Source organism: Microchirus variegatus, assembly GCF_963457635.1.
Source record: "Microchirus variegatus genome assembly, chromosome: 22".
In the NCBI taxonomy this organism is placed as follows: Eukaryota; Metazoa; Chordata; class Actinopteri; order Pleuronectiformes; family Soleidae; genus Microchirus; species Microchirus variegatus.
The window spans coordinates 8,413,447-8,435,955 of NC_139823.1; the positions used below are offsets into that span (position 1 = coordinate 8,413,447).

At 41.3% G+C, this 22,509-nt stretch overlaps 1 protein-coding gene across 1 annotated transcript in view; it reads right to left on the bottom strand.

Annotated features, from left to right (window-relative positions):
- kcnh7 (potassium voltage-gated channel subfamily H member 7) overlaps positions 1-21,622 on the bottom strand; it is a gene marked incomplete at both ends in the record, with an annotated part of 37,906 nt that extends 16,284 nt beyond the window's left edge. Inside the window, 6 exons of the mRNA XM_083908457.1 lie at positions 343-768; positions 3,538-3,749; positions 5,250-5,681; positions 9,718-9,873; positions 20,932-21,162; positions 21,547-21,622. Coding sequence (XP_083764583.1) covers positions 343-768; positions 3,538-3,749; positions 5,250-5,681; positions 9,718-9,873; positions 20,932-21,162; positions 21,547-21,622 — 1,533 coding nt within the window. The remainder of the gene's footprint in view (positions 1-342; positions 769-3,537; positions 3,750-5,249; positions 5,682-9,717; positions 9,874-20,931; positions 21,163-21,546) is intronic.
- Positions 21,623-22,509: the final 887 nt, after the last annotated feature.

The window sequence follows — 22,509 nt, forward strand, 5'->3', positions numbered from 1 at the left end:
CCAACCAACAAACAAGCCAGGAGGCCTGGCAGCCAGCCTACCAATAGCCATCTCACATCAGCATGTAAGCTTCTGTACACTGCCCCGTTGGCCTGCTCCTCACATAAATGCATCATTGATTGCCATTTGGTAAGCCACTAATCCGTGTAAATGTATTCTAGAATGAGGGCCATTCAAAAAAAAAAAAAAAAAAAGAAACAAACAAACAAAAAGAAAAAACAACAACATGCAATTTAAAGTAATCCTTTCAGAGCTGAGACAGAATGATTCAGGCTTTAAGTAGTCTTTAGATCTGGACTTAAAAAAGTAGGAAAGAATATATATGCATTAGAGATAGCATACCTCATCTGATCCTGAGCCAAAGATAAGCAGGTCAAAGGGGATCGCTGCCACCATGTCTATAAGGAACCAGCCTTTAAAGTAATGGATTGCTATTTTAGCAGGATGACTGACCACCTCCTCGTTCAGGTTGACATAAGTGGTCCTGAAGTTAATGAGGATGTCGATGATGAACATGATGTCCACCATCAAGTCCACCACATTGAGAGGACTGCAGGAGTATCCGCATTCACGCCTCTTCTGCTCCTCCTGGTCGTTGAGGAGAAAAGCGGCCGAGTAGGGCGTGAGGATCGCCGTGTAGATGACCAGCAGCAGGATCAGCCAGTCCCACACGGCTTTGAAGGGGCTGTAGTGGAGAATGGTGAACTTGTCGATGCGGGGCGTCTGGAGTTTGTACTCTGGCAGCACGTCGGCGCCGAGTGACAGGACCTGGAGGAGGTGAAGAGAGGGGTCAGAACAGGGGGAATCGTCTGATTGCACGCCTCCTCTTCGGTCGTGTCGGAACATTTTGCATAATCTGTATGTAGGTCAATCTCTTAGTTGCCTCGGATCAAACATAATTTGAATATGAAAACAGTCAAAAAGCTCCAGTGTGTAACATTTAAGAGGCTTATATGGCAAAAATTACTACCCATAACTATGTCTGTTATGGTGCATTATGTAATAAATCTAAAGCAACTGGCCATAAAATCCTCTTATTATGTCACAGAGACTCAGGAATAAAATTTTTTTGCAGACTGCAAATCATGTTTTATGTTTTGAAATCATGTTTTGGCATGTGGCGCCACCTACCGCCGTCTACCAATCATTGCATTCAGTAGAGTCTCAGCAACCACGGGTTGCCAGTTACGTCAGAAAACGAAACCTATAAGACCTTGGTAGTTTGAATTTGAATGTAGTAACTGTTTTTGGCCACATTTTTACATATGGCACCTTTAAATGTATAACTGGTTGAAAAAGTAAAGGATTTAGCTTCAGGGAGGCCTCCCCCTTGCAGCTATCGTGGAAAAACCAGGACTTTTTTTTTAGCCTTTTGCATGCACACCTCCAGTTTGAGCCCAGTTTGAGTCCAGTCCACAAAGAATCCTTACACAGCAGACTTTTAACTGATGCTGATATTGTTTCTCTTAGACTATTAAGAGGCACTATTCTCTTAATAGAGAAAAGTGTGAACAGACTATTCACACCAGGATAGTCTAGGGGGGCCTTGGCTCGATTGGGCTGGGAATGCAAAGCAATTTCACACCTTCATATGGTTTGGTTCACTTTCACGATGCACTTCTGTAAGTGGACCAAACCACTTAGACAATATCACACAGTTATAAAAAAAATTTTTGGGGTGGTATTGCCCAAAACGAGCACTGACCATGAAGAAAAAAAGCATGAGGAAATAGAAAACCTGGCTCATGGATTGGCCAGGACTGAAAACGGCAATCCATCCCAGAGTTGGCTTGTTCACCACAAAAACAAACAATTTATGCAGACTCAGGCTTTCTGTTCTTAATTTGGTGTTCAAACTTTTTGTCCGTTAGCGTTTCCCAGTGTAAGCGAACCGAGACCCACGTTTTCTGGTGGTGTTCGCTTGTTTTGGTCCGCACCAGAGTTCGGATTAGCGTTCAAACCTGTCCAAACGGCTCTGGTGTGAAAGTGCCCCTTAGTAGTATTATATGTTTTAAAAAAAACCTTTGTGGATTAAACAGCTTTACTTTTTTTTATTCTTACAATTAGTAGGGAAGCAATTTAACAAGATTTGTTTCACCAGCGTACACACTTCAAAGGTTGCTTTGACAGCACTTGTAACAACAGCCTTGTAAATACTTTGCAGTCAGATTGCAGCTAACGACAGGGACATGTGGATTGCCTTTGTCACTATGAATAACGTGACTGCCAGACTTAGATCTGGTATTCTGGGAAAAAAAACTGAAAACATTATACTGAAGAAATTATGTATACAGGAGATTTGTCTATAGATATTTTATTCATACGTTTTGGTAAGCAAACATGCTATTTAAACTTCACCCCCATAAATTCTGACTACATGGTAAATTATTCAGTGCGCCAAGGAAGGCCAAGCCATCCCCCCTGTTTTTGGCGCTTAATAAGCAGTGGCAGAAAAAAGGAGACGAGCTCTCTTATGGCAGAAAATAGTGCAGGAGTGAGGGTGGTGGGCCTTCCTATTCAGCAAATCCTCCTATCTTCAGCACATGAATTATAGATTTCCCCACGCTAGCAGTCAGGAAGTGGATGCAGTGTTCACATCTCAGAGGTGTCTTAAAGCTCCAAACTCAAGCCATCAGGGGAGAGAGGGTATTTAATCAAAAAGATGGTTTGTCTTCATTTATGAATGAGGAAGCTGTGATGAAAGGAGTTCAACTATAAGGTTTATGGCTTGGTTGCTGAGGGATGAAACTGTAATGTGTGTTTTGTGGTCTGCACAGTTTTTGGAGCACATTGTGTGAAAGTTAACCTGCAAAACACAAGCATATGCTTAATAAAACATAGTGTAGGTGCAATATTTGTGTAGCTTAAAGCTGTGAAGGCTACTCCATCTGCATCTCTACCCATACTTTGTTATGTTGGCATCAGCCGTGCGCCTTGTTTTGTCAACCAGGGAATTCTGCCACAAGAAAGCCCTTGTTTGAGCCATATGACAGAACGTGTTGGGCCTGCTGAGTTGTCCTTGACAAACAACCTGAATCCCAGCTGTCTGCTGAGGTGTTATAAACACACGCTCTTTGACGAGCAAACAATTGTTTATTCTGAGCACAGCAGATGTTATTGGGTACGCATTTTTTTCCCCCTCAACATTATTCCAACTTTCTTTGCAATTACATTTCTCTTCTTTGTTTTTATTGTCTCTCCCCCCGATGATGCCAAGTAGGAGGTCAACATCCGGGAAGAAGTTTCACCGGCAGGGTGCAACGTTTGCTTTGAATTAGTGTATCTCACGACGTTCCTACCCAGGCATCAGGCACGTATTTGTGCAGTCATGAGGACAGTTGTTGTTTTGCCAACTTCTCACACCACCAATGGTGTGATTTAACATACAGAACCAAGGGCGACTGTTAATTAGAACCCCCCCTGGTGTTCTGATGGAGCTTAGAAAACCGCATCTTCGCCACCAATGCGCGTACGTGAGATGCAACTGGATGCGAGGTCGGGACGCTGCGGCGGTATAGGTAGTAAACTGAAACTTACCTGTGTGACCTTCTCTGTGACGTTGTGTGTTCTCTCTTTGACCTTTGGAGCTATGATGGTTTTCTCGGACGTTGGCGGAGAATGAGTTTTTTTATCGGGCCCCTCAGAGAAGTTGAGTGCAATCAGAGGGATCTTGTTGATGGTGCTATACTTGTTGATGTTCGATTCAGAAGTAGAGCCGAGCAGGCTGGACTTCACATGATTAAAAGGGCCTGTTGGTTCAGAACAAAAAGCAGTCACATTAGTGTCCCATAATACGATCTAATCGTGGTCAGCCAGGTGCTAAATGTAAGAAATTAATCTTATGAAGACATTAAATTGTGTATTGTCTACTGCACGTCTGTCCGTCCAGGGAGTGGATCCCTCGCCTGTGGTTCTCCCTAAGGTTTCTCCCTAGGGTTTTTTTTCCCTGGTAGTTTTTCATTACCCTGGTCGAAGGTCTAAGGACAGAGGATGTTACCAACACTGTGAAGTCCCATGAGACAAACTGTGTTTTGTAAACTGTGGGCTATACAAATAAAGATTGATTGATTGATTGATTGATTGATTAAATTAACTCATGTTTTGGTTTGGTGGGTCGGTCTGTTGCAGCAGCCTCTACCACAGCTCATAGTGCTTTGACACACAGGGTTGCCTCTGCACAGTAGCAGCATCTATGGGTTGGAAAACGCCAAATGTTACTGATTCTAAAAGCCTGTAAACCATCAAAACAATGTCTACAGGAGATTAAACAGGGGGGTCTGCTGATGTGTATTCAAATACAGATGGCTAAAAGTGGTAAGAATACGATTTTTCCCTGACAGGGAAATATAACAAGGACAATCGACCAAGGTCAGCTGACACTCTCTCTCCCTCTCTCTCATAATGTCGGAGAATATTTGAATATATAATATTTTTTTTACAGTCTGCTATTCTAAAGCAGACACACTTTCAATCTCCATCTGTGTCGCTCACGTGTGATTTAACGTCACCAAACAGGCTTATATGTTTACCCCCACGATACCCTTTTGCGTGAATTATGGTTTTCCACGGTAACTGGACGCTACTCCTCGAGAGCGATGGCGAAATTTAACGTGTGGGAACATCGCCTGTTTTAGTTTCACCCTCAGGTGAAATAGAATCTACAGGACGATCATTCAGGAACCTGTAATGGCTGCCACAACTGTGGAAAGCCGCAGGAAAGAACTATTTTACTGCTAGGACCTGTTCTGCTCTGGAAGTTACAGCCATAATCACTGCTACAGGAGCATCCAGAGGAATACGGTGGATAAAAATACAACCGACACTGGGACTGTTATATATATGTATGTGCATGAACATAAGTGCAGGTCCATAAGACTTTGTTTTAGAATCTTTCTCTGAGTGGCAGCTAGATGCTAAAGGTCACTGATGTACAATATAGGCTATAAGGCGCAATTATCTTATTCATATTTTAAATGAATTGATTGACAGGCATTTAACAATGATACACCCAAGTTGTTGTCAGTCATGGCGCTAAAAATGAAAAAGGCAAGATATAAATACATCAATATTGTAATAAACCTGTGCAACATTGGAAACGCTTATAAGAGCAAGTGTAAATCAAACATTGTCTTGGTTTAGTACTTTACAATCTAACGTTAACTCATAATTTCATCATGCGATGGCTTGCTCCAGTGAAGCAGTGCACAAATTCGAAAAAGCTTTACTTACACACACGCTGTGGTACGTACCTTGACTATTACGGTCCCTAAATACGTTTTTGGAGTTGGAACTATACGCCTCAATTTCATGGACGGATGAGGCCCGTCTCATGCTGCCGATGCTGCCTCTGGGGAAGGTGTTTGACAGGGACGACGAGGACTGTTGTCCCTCCGTCTGATACAGCTTCTCCCAGGGGAGTTTAGGGGATGAATGGTCAAGTGGTTCAGGACCAACACTGGCCTGGGAAGAATGGCGGCTTGTGCTGATGAGGGCATGCGTGTCGTTCGCCTCAATGGGACTGCAAATGCTCTTGGTGGGTGAGGGGAAGCTCTGTAAAGCCACCTCGTTCTCTTTGGGTGAGTCCACCATCACAGCATCTGGGTCTTCTTGTGGAAGAGACTGCTTGTTAGTATTCATTAGGCTCAAAGCTGCCTGGCGGAAGCGGAAGAATCGACTCCTCCCTAAACGTGGAGACAAAAAAAAAAAATCATGTGAATTCCTTGTACAACAGAGTACTAACATATATAAATATTCAAGAAAACAAAAACTGATTCAGCAAAGGGACTGTCCTAAGGTGTATATTAAATATTGACATGAACAGATGTTGGCTTTAGTTTCAGGGCATTCCTGTACTTTCTTCACATTAATCTGTATATAGGATAGAAAAAATAACCAATCATAATTTCTCCAATCCAACTATATTTAAAAGCACTTTAAACAACAACTGAAACAAAGTGCTGTACATCAGACCCAAAACATACAAACATGTGACCTAATAGACCTACGAACAAACAATAAAAACATAAAATAAAACAATAAAATACTGTAGAAAATATTAAAACAACACAAATAAACAGGTCATACAATAAAACTATTAAAAAGTCTCATACACGCTTAGAAATATAAGTGTTACGTAGAACCATATAAGGTTCTTCGGCTTGTCCTCATAGGAGAACCCTCTTTGGCTCCAGGAAGAACCTTTTCATAAAGGTTCCACCAAGAACCCTTTTAAAACCTTTTATTCAGGAATGGGGTTTTAAAGGGTTCTCTGGATCAAAATGGTTCCTACTGGAGCCATTAGTGTTACCAAGAACCCTTGAAAAAATCCTTTCTTCTGGTTTTTTAGAAGCAAATGGTTCCAGGTAGAAGCTCAGCCCTTGTAGAAGGACCCTTTTTTGCAACCCTTATTTCTAAGAGTGTACTGCTTCATCAGTATTATAATCAACCAATGTTTCCATTTCCCGAAGAAAGGGTTTTTCAGAAGCAAATGGTAGAACCTCAGCCCTTGTAGAAGGATCCTTTTGGAACCCAAGGTCAAAAGCCAAAGAGTAAAAATGGGTTTTAAGATGTTTTAATTCCTGTTAGTGATTCTTTATTTTGTATTAAACAAAACATTACTTTCATGATTAGCACAGTCTGTGCTCCACTGTTTAATAAATATGTAAATCTTGGAGGATTAGTAAACTGGATGTGACAAAAGAGGACAAGGCAGGGAACAAAAAAACCCTATTTGGCCGAAACATTTCTTCTCAGTGTCCATAAAGAGCAGATGGTGCAGTCGCTCTTCTGTGACTTATTGATTTCGAGACAGAAGCCAATTTCTTTGTGCAAAGCCACATCTTCAGAGCGGACACGAGAGCAAATGTTAATGACATCTCGGTGACGCGGTGAAAGTTTTGGCTAGTTAACAATAGAAAGAGAGCGAAAGTGAACCCTGCCTCACCCATGTGGTAACCGTCCCTCACCACCCGCCTTACATAACACCATCGCCATCTGTTTCAAGTCTCTGGCCAAATGTGCTGATGTTACAACTATAGCAGCTTACAATAGATAAATGACACTCAACAAGTTTCCTGGAGAGGAACCTAATGACATCCTGAGCTGGCAGGAGATATGGACAACCTCCCTTGTCTTTTCTCTGCAGGTAATGGTGTCATCTGCTCTGAGAATACCCTTGAGAAAAGTGGACCTAATTTCGAGTAAATGCGCTCTTTGTTTTTTCGGGGGGGCGGCTTAAGGAAAACAAGACATATTATCTTCGATGTGTTTTGTACTTCACATCCAACCAAAGATCACTGGATTTAACCAATTTTACTTTATTAGCAGTTTTACATTGTGTAAAAAAAAAGATGTAAAAGTTCATATATCCCAAATATCAGCTGATTCTCAGATAAGAAGATGCTTGTTGATGCACCAATAAAAAATCAATAGCTCTACCCGATAAAGTAAAAAAAAAAAAAAATCCTTATATACGGAATACAATGATCCTTCCATGTTTGGCAAATTCATTTTACAAAAAGAGCAACGAGAATCAGAATTAGTCGATGTCAGACGATACGATGACGCATCAAATCCATTATTCATTAAGTTCAAGATAATCAAAATGTTATGATCTGATCTGCAAATCATGTTCAAGGCTCAAAATAAGATATTAAGTTCTAACACACAGAAGAAATAAAACAGGCGAAAGTCATTATTACTTTAAAGGAATAGGCATCAATTTATGGAATAACTTAATCTCAAAGTTAAGTATTATTGTAAGATATATAAATTATAAGATAGATGTTTGTTGGTTAGACCTAAATGTGTCTAGATATTGGTGACTGTCTGTGTATATACAGTATGTATGTACTATATATACTGTATATATAGGTGTAGCTGTAAATATAGGTTTGTGTGCGTGCAGAAAATTAAGTTGCTGAGTTTGCTGAGTTCTAAGATTCTTTCTTCCTTCTGCTCCGTTCCATTCAGAAAATAATATTCATGTGTTTTGTTTTTTTTTTAGTTCAATTGTATTTCTTTTTCTATGAATGAAATAAACTAATGAAACCTAAACTAAACCAAGCCATGGCTGCAAAACATAGACACAAATATATGTGGGAGCTGGACAGGAAAACAACAGCCGTGTCAGTGTGAAAGACACTTGCGTTGCACTTTGCGCCACCTTTCAAGGATGATCTTATAATTGTTGACAGATGGTGATGCAGTTCACCTCTAGTTCATTATACTGCAGATCTGAGCTCTCTGTCCTCATCGTTGTTCATTGCCAATAGGTATAATGGTGAGACTAAACCAGAGGAGCTGCCTGCTCCATATTTTGCATATATGATTACTGTTGTGCATGTAATTGAGTTGATATTCCTGAGGTTGTACAGATGTCTGCCTTGTGTGATGCAACATTTTAAACACAGGGATGTAAGAAAAAGGGTACATTTCAAGATGGGGCTCAGAGAAGAACTGCTCTTTAGGTTGAAAACCATTCAGGAAACCATCGGTCAAAGTAGCTTTCCCTTATTCTCAGTCAATTGAAAAACATACATCCATCCATTTTCTAACAATTTATCCTCCACATGACATAGGGCGAAAGGAGAGGCTACACCCTTGAAACTTTGCCAGTCCATCACAGGATTACATAGAGACAAACAACCATTCACTCACACTCTCACTCCTATGGTCAATTTAGAGTGTCCAAGTTACCTAATCCACAAATTTTGGACTCAAACCCATAGAAAGCCCATGCACACACGGGGAGAACATGCAAAATCCATGCAGAAAGCCCCTTTTTCTGACTGGGTCTCTAACCCAGGTCTTCTTCCTGCAAAGGCAAACAGCGCTAACCACTACTGAAAAAACAATAATCGAAATGCAGAAATCACTTTAGAGAAGCTGCCAGACTAAAATGTAGGACTGTGTAGGTGTAGGTGATTCGGAATGATTTCTGGTGGTGTGGTATGCTGAAATGACTTCTTAAGATATTCAAAATAACATGCCGTGAAAATGTTTGTGCGTGGATATTTTCTGCACACTGTTGTTCAAGAGCTGCTCAAAGACACTGGCGAGGCCATACTTTACAGATCCTGTCGTAGACCTTCTGGAATGTGAAGTCACGTCATGTGTTTATCTCCCCATCTACCCTCGTGGTCCCCTTATCAAAGCATGGTCACACACAATCAGCTCTGATTAACAATGGCACTCAAACGCGCGCACAGGCAGATCAAACGTACGCGTGTGCGTGACGCCGCACGTGCGTATGCGAATGCAAACGCGCACGCGCTTGAATACACACGGCGCAGCGCAGGCCTAATGTCAGAGCCTCGGAGGAACTCCCGCTGAGTGATGTGGAGAGCGCTGAGCCCCAGTCGGAGACGAGACGCTGAGTTCCTCCAGTCAGGGAGGAGCAGGAAAGTCTCACAGACATTTACACCTTGTGACACACAATACACATAAGAGCGAGGAGTGCAGGATATGTATGCAGCGCTCCCAAAAGACATACTGTAATAACAGATATGAAGAATTCAGCATTTTCACCATATGTGGGTTACGCAACCCGACATTGCTTCTTGCACACGAGTATACTTTAAGTGGGGGAACTGTGTATGTAGTCATTTTAGAAATGGGGACGTCTCATAAAACATGTGACAAATTCCCATTTTTACTTCATGTTAATTGTTTACGTTACAGTCGCAGTAAGACGAGAACGGCCGATTAAATACTCACTTTGGTCGGACTTTGTCGGGGATGTGGGGCTTATCTTCTCCGTGGAGCTGTCGCTGCCCTCATCCAGGACGTAATCGAAATTTAAGATAAACATCATCACCACGCCGTCTTCGTTCTTCACCGGGATTATATGAGTGTTACACTGAAATTCAGTTCCTGAAAAACAACAAAAAAAAAACAACAGGAAAACAAGTAAACCATCAGTGCCAGGAATTCTGTCACATTTTCCAAATCATCTCCCAGGATTATCTTTAGTTGTTTGTTTAATATGGTAATTATACAGAAATCAAAAACAGCTTATATCTCCATTGTTGAACTGCTTTAAAGGTCAGTGCTTGCATTAAATAAGCCCTGGGGTTGCATTAAGTTTACGTACATGTGCTCATATGTGTTACTATTTTTCACCAATGAACAAATACTTTGTTGTGTTTTCCACTGCACAATGTTATACAGCGTTAAGAGGACTAAGCCTCCCAAAGTTGGACAGCGACAATGCAAGAGCCCCAGTGTGGTGTAGACAGCGTGGTTTAGTCAAACGGATCAAACAGACAGGACTAAAAAATAAAAAATAAAAGCTCAGCCACTTCAGTGAGCTGTGGTACGGTTATAGAAATAATGACCTGATCATTGTGTGAAGCAGTGGAGCTTAGTGTTGAGCCCAGAATCTCATAATTTCTCCACTGCACTGGCGATATAGAGCTGTGTGAGCCAAATATATTGATGCCTGGGGGGCAAAACTGCCAAAAGAAAAAAAAAAGAAAATAAATCCACTCGTTGGACTCACTACTGCACAGCAGACTGACAATCTCATGTATGGGATGAAACCATGTAAATTTGTGCAGTTATCTTTCCAGCGAAATGCTTAAAAGTCATAAAACACCACGTTATAGCCTACAGAGTATATTTAAAAATGTTTAAAGGAGACATATTATACCCTGTTTCTCCAATACCTTAAGGATGAAGCACCACAGCAGTTCAATCATCAAAACAGCCCTGTTCAGAACGCTCAGTTTTGAGTGCCTGTCTCCTTAAATGCAAATGAGACACAGGAAACTACTAGGGGTGGGAATCTTTTACTGTCTCACAGTTCGATTTGATTCTGATTTTTAGGGCTACGATTCGATTCAAAACGATTTGATTCATAATGATTTCTGCTTCAATCTATAGGCGTGCAAAGGATGATCCACTCCAGTCTGCTTTGCAAGACAGAATGACAAATGGAGACATTAAAGTGTCTTTTTCAGATCTATTAAGTTTAAACATTTATCCATGCTTAGATGGAACTGTTGTAACTGTTGCATAAAAGCAATATCACATATTGCATAAGTAACACAAATAAAAGTGGCTGTTATCAATTCTGAATCGTAGTAAATGAGAATCGCGATTCTTATGTGAATCGATTTTTTGGCACACCCCTAGAAACTACGTCAGCATCACTGAAGCTCCGGCAGCTAACAGTATTTAGCATTTGGAAAAGCGATCATTTGCCCCCATATTGCCGTCATAATAACATGTATCCACTGGACACGTAAATCCTCTGAGGCTGGAAGTTTGTGTAGAACTCTGTGCTGCACTGTGGAGCCAAGAATAGATAACTGCGTGGACTTCCACTCTTCCGATACTATTGCCCTCGTCTACACTCTCACGTTTTTAAGGGACAAAGCGGAGCTCCGCGAGACAACAATTCCAGGAATGTCTCATTGGGACGTCCCAATGAGTGCGGAAGTCAACGTCTTGTGTTTTATCTCCTGTACTTAGACTGAGGAGGAACACAAAAACACGAGTGATCTTTTTTCACACTTTGCCTACTCATAGGGCCACATATAAGTATTAAAATGATTAAAAAGTTGATTTTGCATAATATGTCCCCTTATGCGATATAGGGGACAGCACAGAGTTCTATGCAAACTTCCAGCCTCAGAGGATTTACGTGTCCAGTGGATGCATGTTATATATGACGGCAATGTGGCGGCTCGAGTCGGCAAATGATCGCTTTTCCAAACGCTAACTGCTGCACTCAAAAGCGAGTGTTCTGAACAGGGCTGTTTTGGCAAGGTGACTGAACTGCTGTGGTGCTTCATCCTTAAGGTATTTTGAACAAAGCATGTAACAGTCATTAGGACACCAGGGAACTAGGTTAACTTGGACATATTATGTCTCCTTTAAATGACCAATTTCAAAGAAGGCAACTGTATTTGCCTTTTCGCAGCAGTCTTTAAATCAAAATTATTCTCCCTTTAGGTGTCGCCACAGCGGATCGTCTACCTCCACCTTGCCCTGTCCCTCGTGTCCGTTACATTATATCAAAAATGCTTAAGACTAAAAAAAAAAAGGGGGTCTGTCAATCTGTGTAGGTCTGCCTGTCTCTCTGTCTGGTTTGTTGTGTCGCTCCTTCTCACCGAGGACACATATTACCATTGTTCACTGTAATCTCCTCAGGACTCACAGACACCCTGCCAGCAGCATTCATTAGCAGTAGACTTGCTGTCTGACTAAATATAACAGGCTTGGTCTGTCTCAACATGCCGCAGTTCTGTCAGAGGGATTTGGGCATCAAAACTCCCAGAAGTCACACGTGACAATACGACGATGTTATTTAAATACAACGGAAAAAAACGGAGACACGTTTTTTTTTTTTTATGAATCACTATTTGAGAATTGGTAGAAGTGAGTGATTTCCCAGTATCATGTGATTTTATGGAAAATGTAAAAGACCACACACACACCCATCTTGTCTACCACACATCCATTTTGTTATGAAGCAGGAGATTGGTGTTTGGAGAGAACTGCGAGTCCGTCCCCAGAAAATCCCCTTTTTCATAAAAAGCACTTTCCCTGAAATCCTCCACTTAATGCTACTTTGTCCCTTTTTGGTTTTGACTTTGATCTGTTTTTTTTGTTGTTGTTGTTTTTCTTACACACTGTACTCATTTTTCAGAGCAAAGGAAAAAGGTGAGGGAGAGTTATTTACTATATTGACTTTTCATTAATCCAATAAATAAAACAGTAAATAGCCACAAATATATTCCCTCAAACATTATCCACTCTCCTCTTTGTTATTATCGTGGGACATTTTGTCCTTTGTTCCACAAACTGTAGAAGTAAAAGAATAATGTGGAAAAAAACAACATTTCCACTCCTTTGTCTCTCAAAATAAATATCCAGGAACAAAATGTACTCACACGTCATCTTTGAGGTGCCAGAACCACCAGAGTATGTTCATTCTTAATAGTGCTGTTTAAAAAAGTGGATTATTTAACAACAACGACAGGCGTAATTTACAGATGATAAAAACAAAACAGAGCGAGAGGGAATCAATAAAAGATCCTAATCTGAGATGAACCTATACAACATCCATAGTCAGTGTCTTACACTTTGCTATTGAGATGCACCACTTAGAGTATAGGAACTGTGATTATTTGTAGGACAACAAGGCAGGACATTTCCACTAGGGGTGGGGGAAAAAATTGATTTACATAGGAATCGCGATTCTAATCATCCACGATTCATAAACTTTTTTTTTTTTCTATTTTGAAAAACCACACAAAACACCAGTTTGTGTTATTTGTGTACAGTTTATTTTTGTAACTTCTGGGAGAAAAAGGCAGCTAGCCTAAGCTATTATTCATGCTAAAGTTATTTTTTCGTACAGTAAGAAAGTTTTTATTTGTTTTGAATGAAAAAATTTTAACTTTTGTCTTAAAGGGGAAATAAGTAGTTTATAGTGCCATCTAGAGGAGAGGCTGAAATTAACAACAAAGACCTGTGCTCTGCTCACCCCCTCCCTTCCCTGAGCGATATGGTATCCGCAGCTGGTCAAATGTCGTCCTCGTCGTCTTTCTCCGTGTCAGCAGATGAGGTTCGTGAGGTGAGGGAGAGGGCGAGCTACCGCGGCCGTAGCAGACGAAGCGGAGAGAGAGGAGGCGGGACTTCCGCTACAAGTAAAGAGACGCTTGTTTTGTTCTCTCGCTGTTGCGGCTTCCAAACACAAACCTTTTAGCCGCTGAGAGTTTATGAGGTTTGGGTCCTCAGGTACGTAGATTTGTGACGCGCTATAGTAGATTATGATAAAGATACGCTGAGATCCAAATATGCTTAGGTGCATTTATTGTAACAATGTAACAACACAGAGCTATCACAGCGCAGCAAGGATGGATAAACGTGCAAATGAGACTGGCGGATTAAACAGGAAAAAAGGGTGATAAATGAATGAATGAGTAGCGGTAGCGGTCAACAAAAATTACGGCTACTCCCAACCCTGACTCTCTCTCTCTCTCTATCATCTGCGTCACCGGTGAGTGCCCACCTTTACGCACACACACTTCCGCACGCACACACGCCCACTCCCAGGTGAACCACCCCCTCTGCAACACACACACACTCTAACACACCGTGCTGCTCATCTTCAGCCTGTATGTCTCTTACACTCGCGTTTGTCCTTACAGGCTCCGGTAGAAACATGGCGTCTCGCTGCTAACAGTGGCTATGCAACCGCGGCCTGCGACCATGTTATTTTACATGACTTTTTGAAACACTACGAAAATGAAACAAAAACTATTATACAGCGACTAGACAATGCAGGAGCACATAATATGTATAAAAAAGGGGATTTTGGGTTATATAAACCCATAAATACTACACATTGTACCTTTAAGGTTGCCTTTGTGTGATCACAATATCACATTATCTTATACAAACTGTATTGTTTTGATGCCATAATTCGCCTTAACACACTATGCATTGTATCAATTTTTGAATCGAGAATCGCATGAATCGAATCGGTTGAATCGAGAATCGATTTTGAATCGAATCGTGACCCTAAGAATCGGAATCGAATCGTGAGCCACCCAAAGATTCACGTCCCTAATTTCCACTTCATGTGGTCTCAGGCTTAATATATAACAAGGTGAAGATAGACAAATACCACAGATTATAAAACACCTGCCTGCTACAGCGTCTTTAAAAGACAATGAAAATATGAGATTTCAACAATTCTCCTCCTAATGTTTTTTTTAAAATGTTTTCTGAATAAGTGAATAATAACTCATGCATTAAATATACATTTATTTCGCTCACTGAACACAACGATTGCCACATGAATAAGAGACTCTGGAGTTCTCTTTGCGACAGTCTGCTAACCATAAATGTGTTAATTCTTCTAAAGTTCACCGTTTACCGCGGAATGTTTGAGACAAAACAAGCCTCCGTGTGTTCAACAGCCACCGAACACAACGGTGATGCAACTTGGCAGTTGATATTCTGTGTGGAAATGAAACAAAACGCTAAAAGCGATTCTTCAGTGAAAAGAAAAGCCCCGAATCAGGAACAATTTGGTTGAAAAATTCATACTTGTTAATAACAGCACAATACAGTGTAAACACAGCTATGCTCAGTGAGTGAATGCAGCAGAAAATCTCCCTGGGCTTGAGTTTACCTCAGCAGATGGGGAGACAATCGTCATGGAACGTCCCTCATCAGCTGGAAGATCATCGGCACTCAAATTAAATTCCAAAAGTTAAATGTCAAACTAAAGCTATTGAACACTTCACAAACACTATCACGATATAGTAGAGGATCCAATTCTGTTTCTTAATAAACAAGATTATGACAGAGCTGAAGAAAATGAAATAATGGCTTTTTAATATCTTTTGCATTTATTTATTTACAAGTAATGTCAATTTTATTTACATAGCCAAACATCACAAACACAATTTGCCTCGAAGGGGCTTTTGCAGTCTGTACAGCAGGTGACGACCTCTATCCTTAGACCCTCACATCCAGTGAGGAGAGAGGAGGGAACTACACTTATAATTGATTATTCTTTGATAAAGTTTGCATTTGTAGTTCCCGTTTCATTTCCCGCCTTCATTACTGTGTTTATATCTTGAAGGCTGCAGCTGCAGGACAAAGAAGAACGCGTGCGTGACCGACATTGGGCTGATTGTTCTTTGTTATTGTGAGTTTGATTCATTATGCTTCTGAAGCGTTTGTCAGCGCTTTAAAAAAGAAAACACATCAAAAAAAAAAAAACTTTTTGCGGTTGTCTCAAAAGAGAGAGAGAGAGCAAAGGTGTGACAGAATCCCCCGTTCACGAGACGACTAATGAAGACGCTACGAGGCAAAGGCTGTTTTAACTCTCGTGATAAGTGAATACCACAGTCACGATGTTTGCGTAAAAGTAAAAAGTATAAAATTGCCAATTAACTATTCAGCATTTAATCACATGCATCAGGTACATCCATCCTGTTTTGTGCGTCCTCTTCCTTTGTGTCGTAACTACGTGAGTGAGTGAATGTTCATTATTTTCCGTGACCTTAAATTGTGGAGTGTTTCTCCCGGAGCCAAGAAATGTTAGTTACACCTGCGTGAACGAAGCGACTGTGTATTAAGACTTAGGCCTTCTGTTCACGGTGGAAATTTCATTACTGTAGATTCTATTTCGATCATCAAATATTAAAACATTTCGCGCTTAATCAACCGATCCTTTGGAGACCGCTGCATCAAAGGACTCGTGTATCAGACCGCGTCGTGGTCGAAGTTTGAGCTGCCCTAAAAATACATAATTGTTTAATAATTTACTTTTTTTTCCCTTCATAGTAAAGCAAATACCATTATGCACTTTTACAAACCTCACTATTTGATTTGGATGTATTGGGGCTTCCAATTAATCTGCATAAGCTGATCTGCTTTGAGGAGGAGGAGGGGTATTTTTAAGCGCTGATTTTGGTTTTTATATTTTTTTTCTACACACATATAATCCACAACTGCAGATTTCACACAGCACAGCCTCTCAGACGACTGCCTGCTACTGAGTCCTCGCAATAATGAAACCTGACATGTTTCTCGTCTCGGGCTATTCTGCTTAAGCTAATACACAACGTAACTGGGGCATAGCCAATCAGGACTGGGGCATGGAAGCAAGCTAGCCCCTTTGTTTGGAGTCCTTGGGCCTTGAGTTAGTATCTTGCCTCAGTAGAGCTGTAAGCTACTGTACACAGTCTGGCCTAATTTCATCTGCAATCAGCGCCTCCAGACCCGTCAGGGGTCGCTAGAAGCTCTGACCCTCAGACCACTTTTCACTTGTGTTAAGGTCTCTCAATTAATCCTATTTGTGATCTATTTTATCCTACTTATTTTAGCGCAAATATTGGCAAAGTCGAGACGGCACGCACACAGAGAGAGAGAGAGATGAAGGGAAAAACACATGGCATCGCGAGTAATATTAGATTAACACCCTCAACAGGTGTTAATCAGGCATCCCGCGAGACGAAAACTGCCCGTGGATAAATATTAGTATCCAATTCAAAGTGAAACTTCCTTTAAAACCACTAATATAGTTCCACATGCTATTTATAACGTAGCCGCTTTTGCACTAATGAAGCTAATTTGAATTTCCTCCCTTTGAAATTGCCTTTAGGGTATATAATCCATAGCGCAAAGACGCAGAAGAGCAACATTGTGTGATTCCATTAATGCGTTGCATCTACTTAGAAAGGCTGACTTCGTTCCAAAAAAAAAAAAAAGGAGAGCGAATGAAACCTGATGAGCTGAAAGCTCTGTTTGTCTTTCAGCTCGTGGGTATCAAAGACCATGATGAAAAATGGATGTGCTCTAGGATCATAGTCATCCAAGGGTTCTGCAGCACACCTTGTGCACTTCAGGTACTCTGTGTCCCCTTGCCCCCCCCCCCCCGTCGCTAAACCCTGAGCCGGAGCACGCGGCCCCTCGGTGGGGAGTCACCTATGAAACCCTGCACCCACGCACACCACATGTCCCGGATCATTCATTCGCGGTTAGCTAAGCTACCGCTGTTATGTAGTCATTATCCATTTAACTTCTCTCTGCTGCATGGTGTCAGCTTCCCTTTGTTAAGACTCATTCAGGTACAAAGTATTATTACACCCCATGGAATAGGATAGCCTGACAAAGCCATCCAGGGAAAGCATTTATCTCATTGATAATGTATCGTCGTCGTCGGAGAATCAATGCGCGTGTGAGGGCCTTTCACAAAACTCATTTTGGTTGTTCGCGTAGAGCGAAGCACAACAATTAAAAGAACATGCCCTTGTGCCTTTGCGGCAGTCCCCAATGTTCCACTCTTTTTAATATCTAACCGTACACATAAGCAGCTTAACTTATTTGCCTTTTCTGGGGAAAGAGTAAAAGCTTTGTTTTCTCCTGATGTCACTCAGCTTTCTCAAATCCTAACCTTGCTTTTTTAGGGGTTTTTTTTCCCAATGTGTTATTGATGTATGAGGAGAAAAAAAACAACAACGTTCCTCTATACACTGTAATGTAAATTACACCATTATTTACAGGAAGAGGATCTCCTGCAAGAAAAGCAGAGCTGATTTAGTTGAAAATGCGAGAAATGGAAGGTTTTAATACAAAGGATCAACTTGAAATACAGTTAGGAGTAAAGATGGAATATATCCACTTTCCACCCATCAGACACAATCTGTAGAGGACTTGAATCAATAGGGGCCACCGCTCTCCGAGATGCCATGAATCTTTCATCCCTCCATAGCGGTGGCGGCACATGGATTGCGCGCTCCATACCGTGTTAATGCATTTACCCTGTAAGCCGCTCATTCCCAGTCAGTGCACTGTCAGTGCTGACATCTTTATTCATGAGCATATATACGCGCTCACTATAAATTCCTCTGAGGAGTATTAGGAGTTGTGTCTTGAAGCCGCGATGCAGTCCGGGGAGGATTGTGAAGAGACTGAGAGCGACGACGACGACAACGACGACGACTCCGCAGGAAGGTTTTTTCTGTAGTTCATAAACGTCACAGCTGCACGGGTGTTGAGAAGGACCACAGCTGATGTGTGTGAGTGGAGGATGGGGAAACAAAATTAAGTTGCCTTAAAATCTAAGCTATTCATGCTCGCACAAAAAAAAAACCTGGAGTTTTCAGTAATTGTCTTGCAGGTCTGCGAGACAATCTATTTTAACAGTGAGCAGCTGGTTCTGTGTTTCTCCGTGACTTAAAAAAAAAAGCTGATGGCTGCTGATGGGTGGATTAAACATGTATCCATGGCCTAGAATCTAATCAAACTCGCAATTAAAAATTAAAACCCCAGCTCCTTATGACTAAATAAAATATTATGTCTCCGTTTTCTAGATAACACTCTCTTTACATGCGGTCCAGCTGTTTGCACAGGCCGGGGAAAGGAACACGGTGAGCTTAAAAACGCACCAAAATAAACTAGAATGTGGTGCAAAATAAAAGGAGAAAAGGGGGATTTTCTCGTTTGTGCTAGCCTCGATGAGTCGAGTGCGTTTTGGACTGACGGCGCGGCTATGTCATGCTGACCATAAAAACACTCATGTGAAAGCATGGCAGGAGGTGGTCAATCCAGGGATTTGTGCCACTAAGCGGTAACATCATATTAATTCTCTCTGACTCAGGATTTCTGCCTTTGCGAGAGCACCATTCACACCAAGACCAGGACTGGCCAAAACACGTTTTTTGTGGATTGATCCATTGCCCACTAAAGCTCACTGGACACCTGTACTGCGGAAAAAAATCCACACGTCGTGTGTGCGAATGCGCCGCGGATCTTCGAGTACACAGTGAGTGTATTTGATCTAAAAAAAAAAAAAAAAGGGCTGTAAAGCAAATGTATTTATGGCAAAGTCAGGCAGCAGACACTTTACAAGGCAAGCAGATGAGCTCTCCCTCAAACCGCTGTCTCTCACACTGTCCATCAAATCATAAATCGTGTTATCGCCTGAGCTAGCACCTTCTCTTTTTCCGCCCCATTTCTGTTTCCAGTCTGTTGCTAAATCCAAAACTAAGAAGAACTGCACACCACAGCGGTTTTTTTTTTGGTGTGTGTGTGTGTGTGTGTGTTTTCCTTCCCTGGTGTCACCCTGCTATGTAGCACACGATGTTACAAATCAAGGCAGGTGCCAAAAAGATGGTGCCCTTCATTTTTTTACCTCAGTGTTTCACAGTGTTCTCATATGGAGATTATTGACTCTTGGTATTTGACAGTGAGACTTGAGCAAAAAGCAGATTTATGTTGATTAGGGGCATAAAAAATATGTATACGCTTACATATGATGATATTCATTAGTGATACTGTATCGATTCTTTTAAATTTCATATCAGACATTGCATTGTGGCAGTGGTTTGTGGGTTATTTATACTTCTTCCACTCCAATTTTAGTATCCCAATATATCGTATTGTCACACCGTATCGTGATAGACATTGTATTACCAGATTCTTGCCAACACACTGCCCTAATACTGACATTTACATCAGATTTAGGGTGAATTCCAATTCCTTGCTTAACCCTCAATCTCAAAAATGCGCTCCCTCTAGTGCAAGTGCTGTCCCGATTCTCAGGAAAATTAAGTTGAGGGGCAAGTTTAAGGGCTGTATCGCCCTCAATATTGAGATTTCCCAAGACCACCCTTGGGAGCAAGCGCTACCCAGAATGCATTGCGTGTTTTGACATAACAAAGATGGCGCTGAAAGCAGCGAAACGAGTACGCTAACAAATGAAGTATTTTCTTTGTTAATAGAGATATAAACATTATGAAAACCATTGTATTATCTTAGTTTAGGCCCATTTTATGGATTACTTACGTCATTGTTGCGTAACTTTTATTTTTATTTTACGATCTTTTGTCAACAGCCGGCCGGTGCGGACAAGCGATCGCTTGCTATCGCTTACTTTTTCAATAAGCCGTGGTGTGTGGTAACTGTCAGCTGAATATGTCGGATCGTAATAAATAATCTTGACGTAAATGTGTTCTTCTTCTTCTTTTTTGGAGTTGACAGACTGGACGCAGCTTTCGCGTTATTCTGCCCACAGTCTGAAGACGTATCTGCATTTAAGGGGTGTCCCATTTCTAAGTGACAAAATAACCCTCAACACTTGGTTATGAGGGCCAGTTAAGATTAAGGGTTGAGCTTGAGGGTTAAGATAGGAATTGGAATTGGCCCTTATACTTATAGAAAGGAGTAATACTAGACCACTTACTCTCTTATTCTCTCAGTCAGTGGCGTGTACGGTGCATTGTGTAATTGACTCTGGCTGGTTGGTACCAAACTGACAGGCCACATCAATAAAGGACACAGTGAAGAGTGCAGTGGGTTCTCTCTCAAGAGCAACATGACACAAACATCCCCCCCCCACCCCCTTGGCTCGTGGGCATGCGATGACAATGGCAGTGTTGTGCCAGTTCACTGACTTACCATCTTTGCGGTGGTAAGTGATCTCCACCTTGCGCTCCTCGGACCCCAGCACCGCCTGGGACACCTGGCCGATGGCTCCCTGGTCGGTGAGGTCGCCGTTGAGGAAGTCACAGGTGCATGGCTTCTGCATGATGTCTGGTCTGGAGAAGCCTGTCATCTCGCAGAAGCCATCGTTGCAGTATATGATCGCACAGTTCTCCACCCTGGCGTTGGCTATCACAAATTTCCGGTCTGCTCGAAAAAAAGAAGAAGAGGAGAGTATAAATGTGCTATATATGGCTGCTGAGGTAGATGTGATCTCAGAGTCTACGCCACATCAATGCAGTCACATCTTAAATAATCTCATTATTGCTATTCATTGTTATATGTAAATTAAAAAATGTAACTCACACATGTTGGAAACAATATCTTTAAGATCTCATCATTTCAACATAATCTGATTTGATGCTGCTGTTATTCAAAAAAAAAAACATAAAAACTCATTCTAAGCATTTTTACATAGTGTATGAACTATTTATTACAGTATGTACTATACAATATATTTGGTACTTCTTTCATTTTTGTCCCAGTGTTATTCAGTAAAAGTATTCACTTAAATAAAGAGCATATACTTACTCTGTCCTTCGAATTTCCGAATTATTGTTCCAAGGAATGTGTTTTGTGGCGCAACGTGACCTCTTCTAACAGGCATGTTTGAACGCAGAATATCCCGGAATCCTCCTTTTAAAAGCGCCTTTGCAAGTAAATCCCGTAAAGTTACAGATGTTGGCTCTGGGTGATGTTCCCTTCTCCACGGGGCATACTTGACGCGAGCGCGCTCTCTCTCTCTCTCTCTGTTTCCACTTCAAATGGGAATTCTTACTTCTTTATCCCGCTTGTATGCCTGAGCATGTGAATGCCTCCTCGCCGAAACGCAACGGAATCGGGGAGGACTGTTCGCCTTCGAGTCAGTTCACAAAGCATTTCGCGTTCCGTGGAGGATGGATGTGATCCCGGCGTCCTCTGGTAACGGTGTGCGCGGCGCGCACTCGGCGGACTGAGGCTGTTATGCCACGGGGGAGTGACGTTGCTCCCATAAGGCTTAGTTCCCTCCACCTCTGCTTAGTATTAAAACCTAGTCTCGTGAGACCGTGACACTGAATATATCTTCATTTTTTTTTTTTCAGTGCCTCACAACATGTGAGCATTTATTTTGTATGATAAGCACTTAAGGGGAAATTCATTCTAGCAGTGACTTAAGTGAAAAAAGTCACCCCCTATAAATATTAATGAAAATTGAAAATGAAAAGAAAATGACATGTTACATATGTATTTATTTCAATAACAATATGGTCATGCAGATGTTGAATGCCCTTTTCAAACATTTTCTATAAAATTGCTTCTTTTTCATGATTCAGATATTCGAGTCATAGTAAAGTAATCATTACCTAATGCTTAGTTAGTCATTAACTAACAATCAACTAATCATTAAGTAATATATATGTGAATATTAACTCATGACCTGATGATTAAAGGTACCATATGTAAGAATGTGGCCGAAAACGGTTACTACATTCAAATTCAAAATACTAAGGTCTT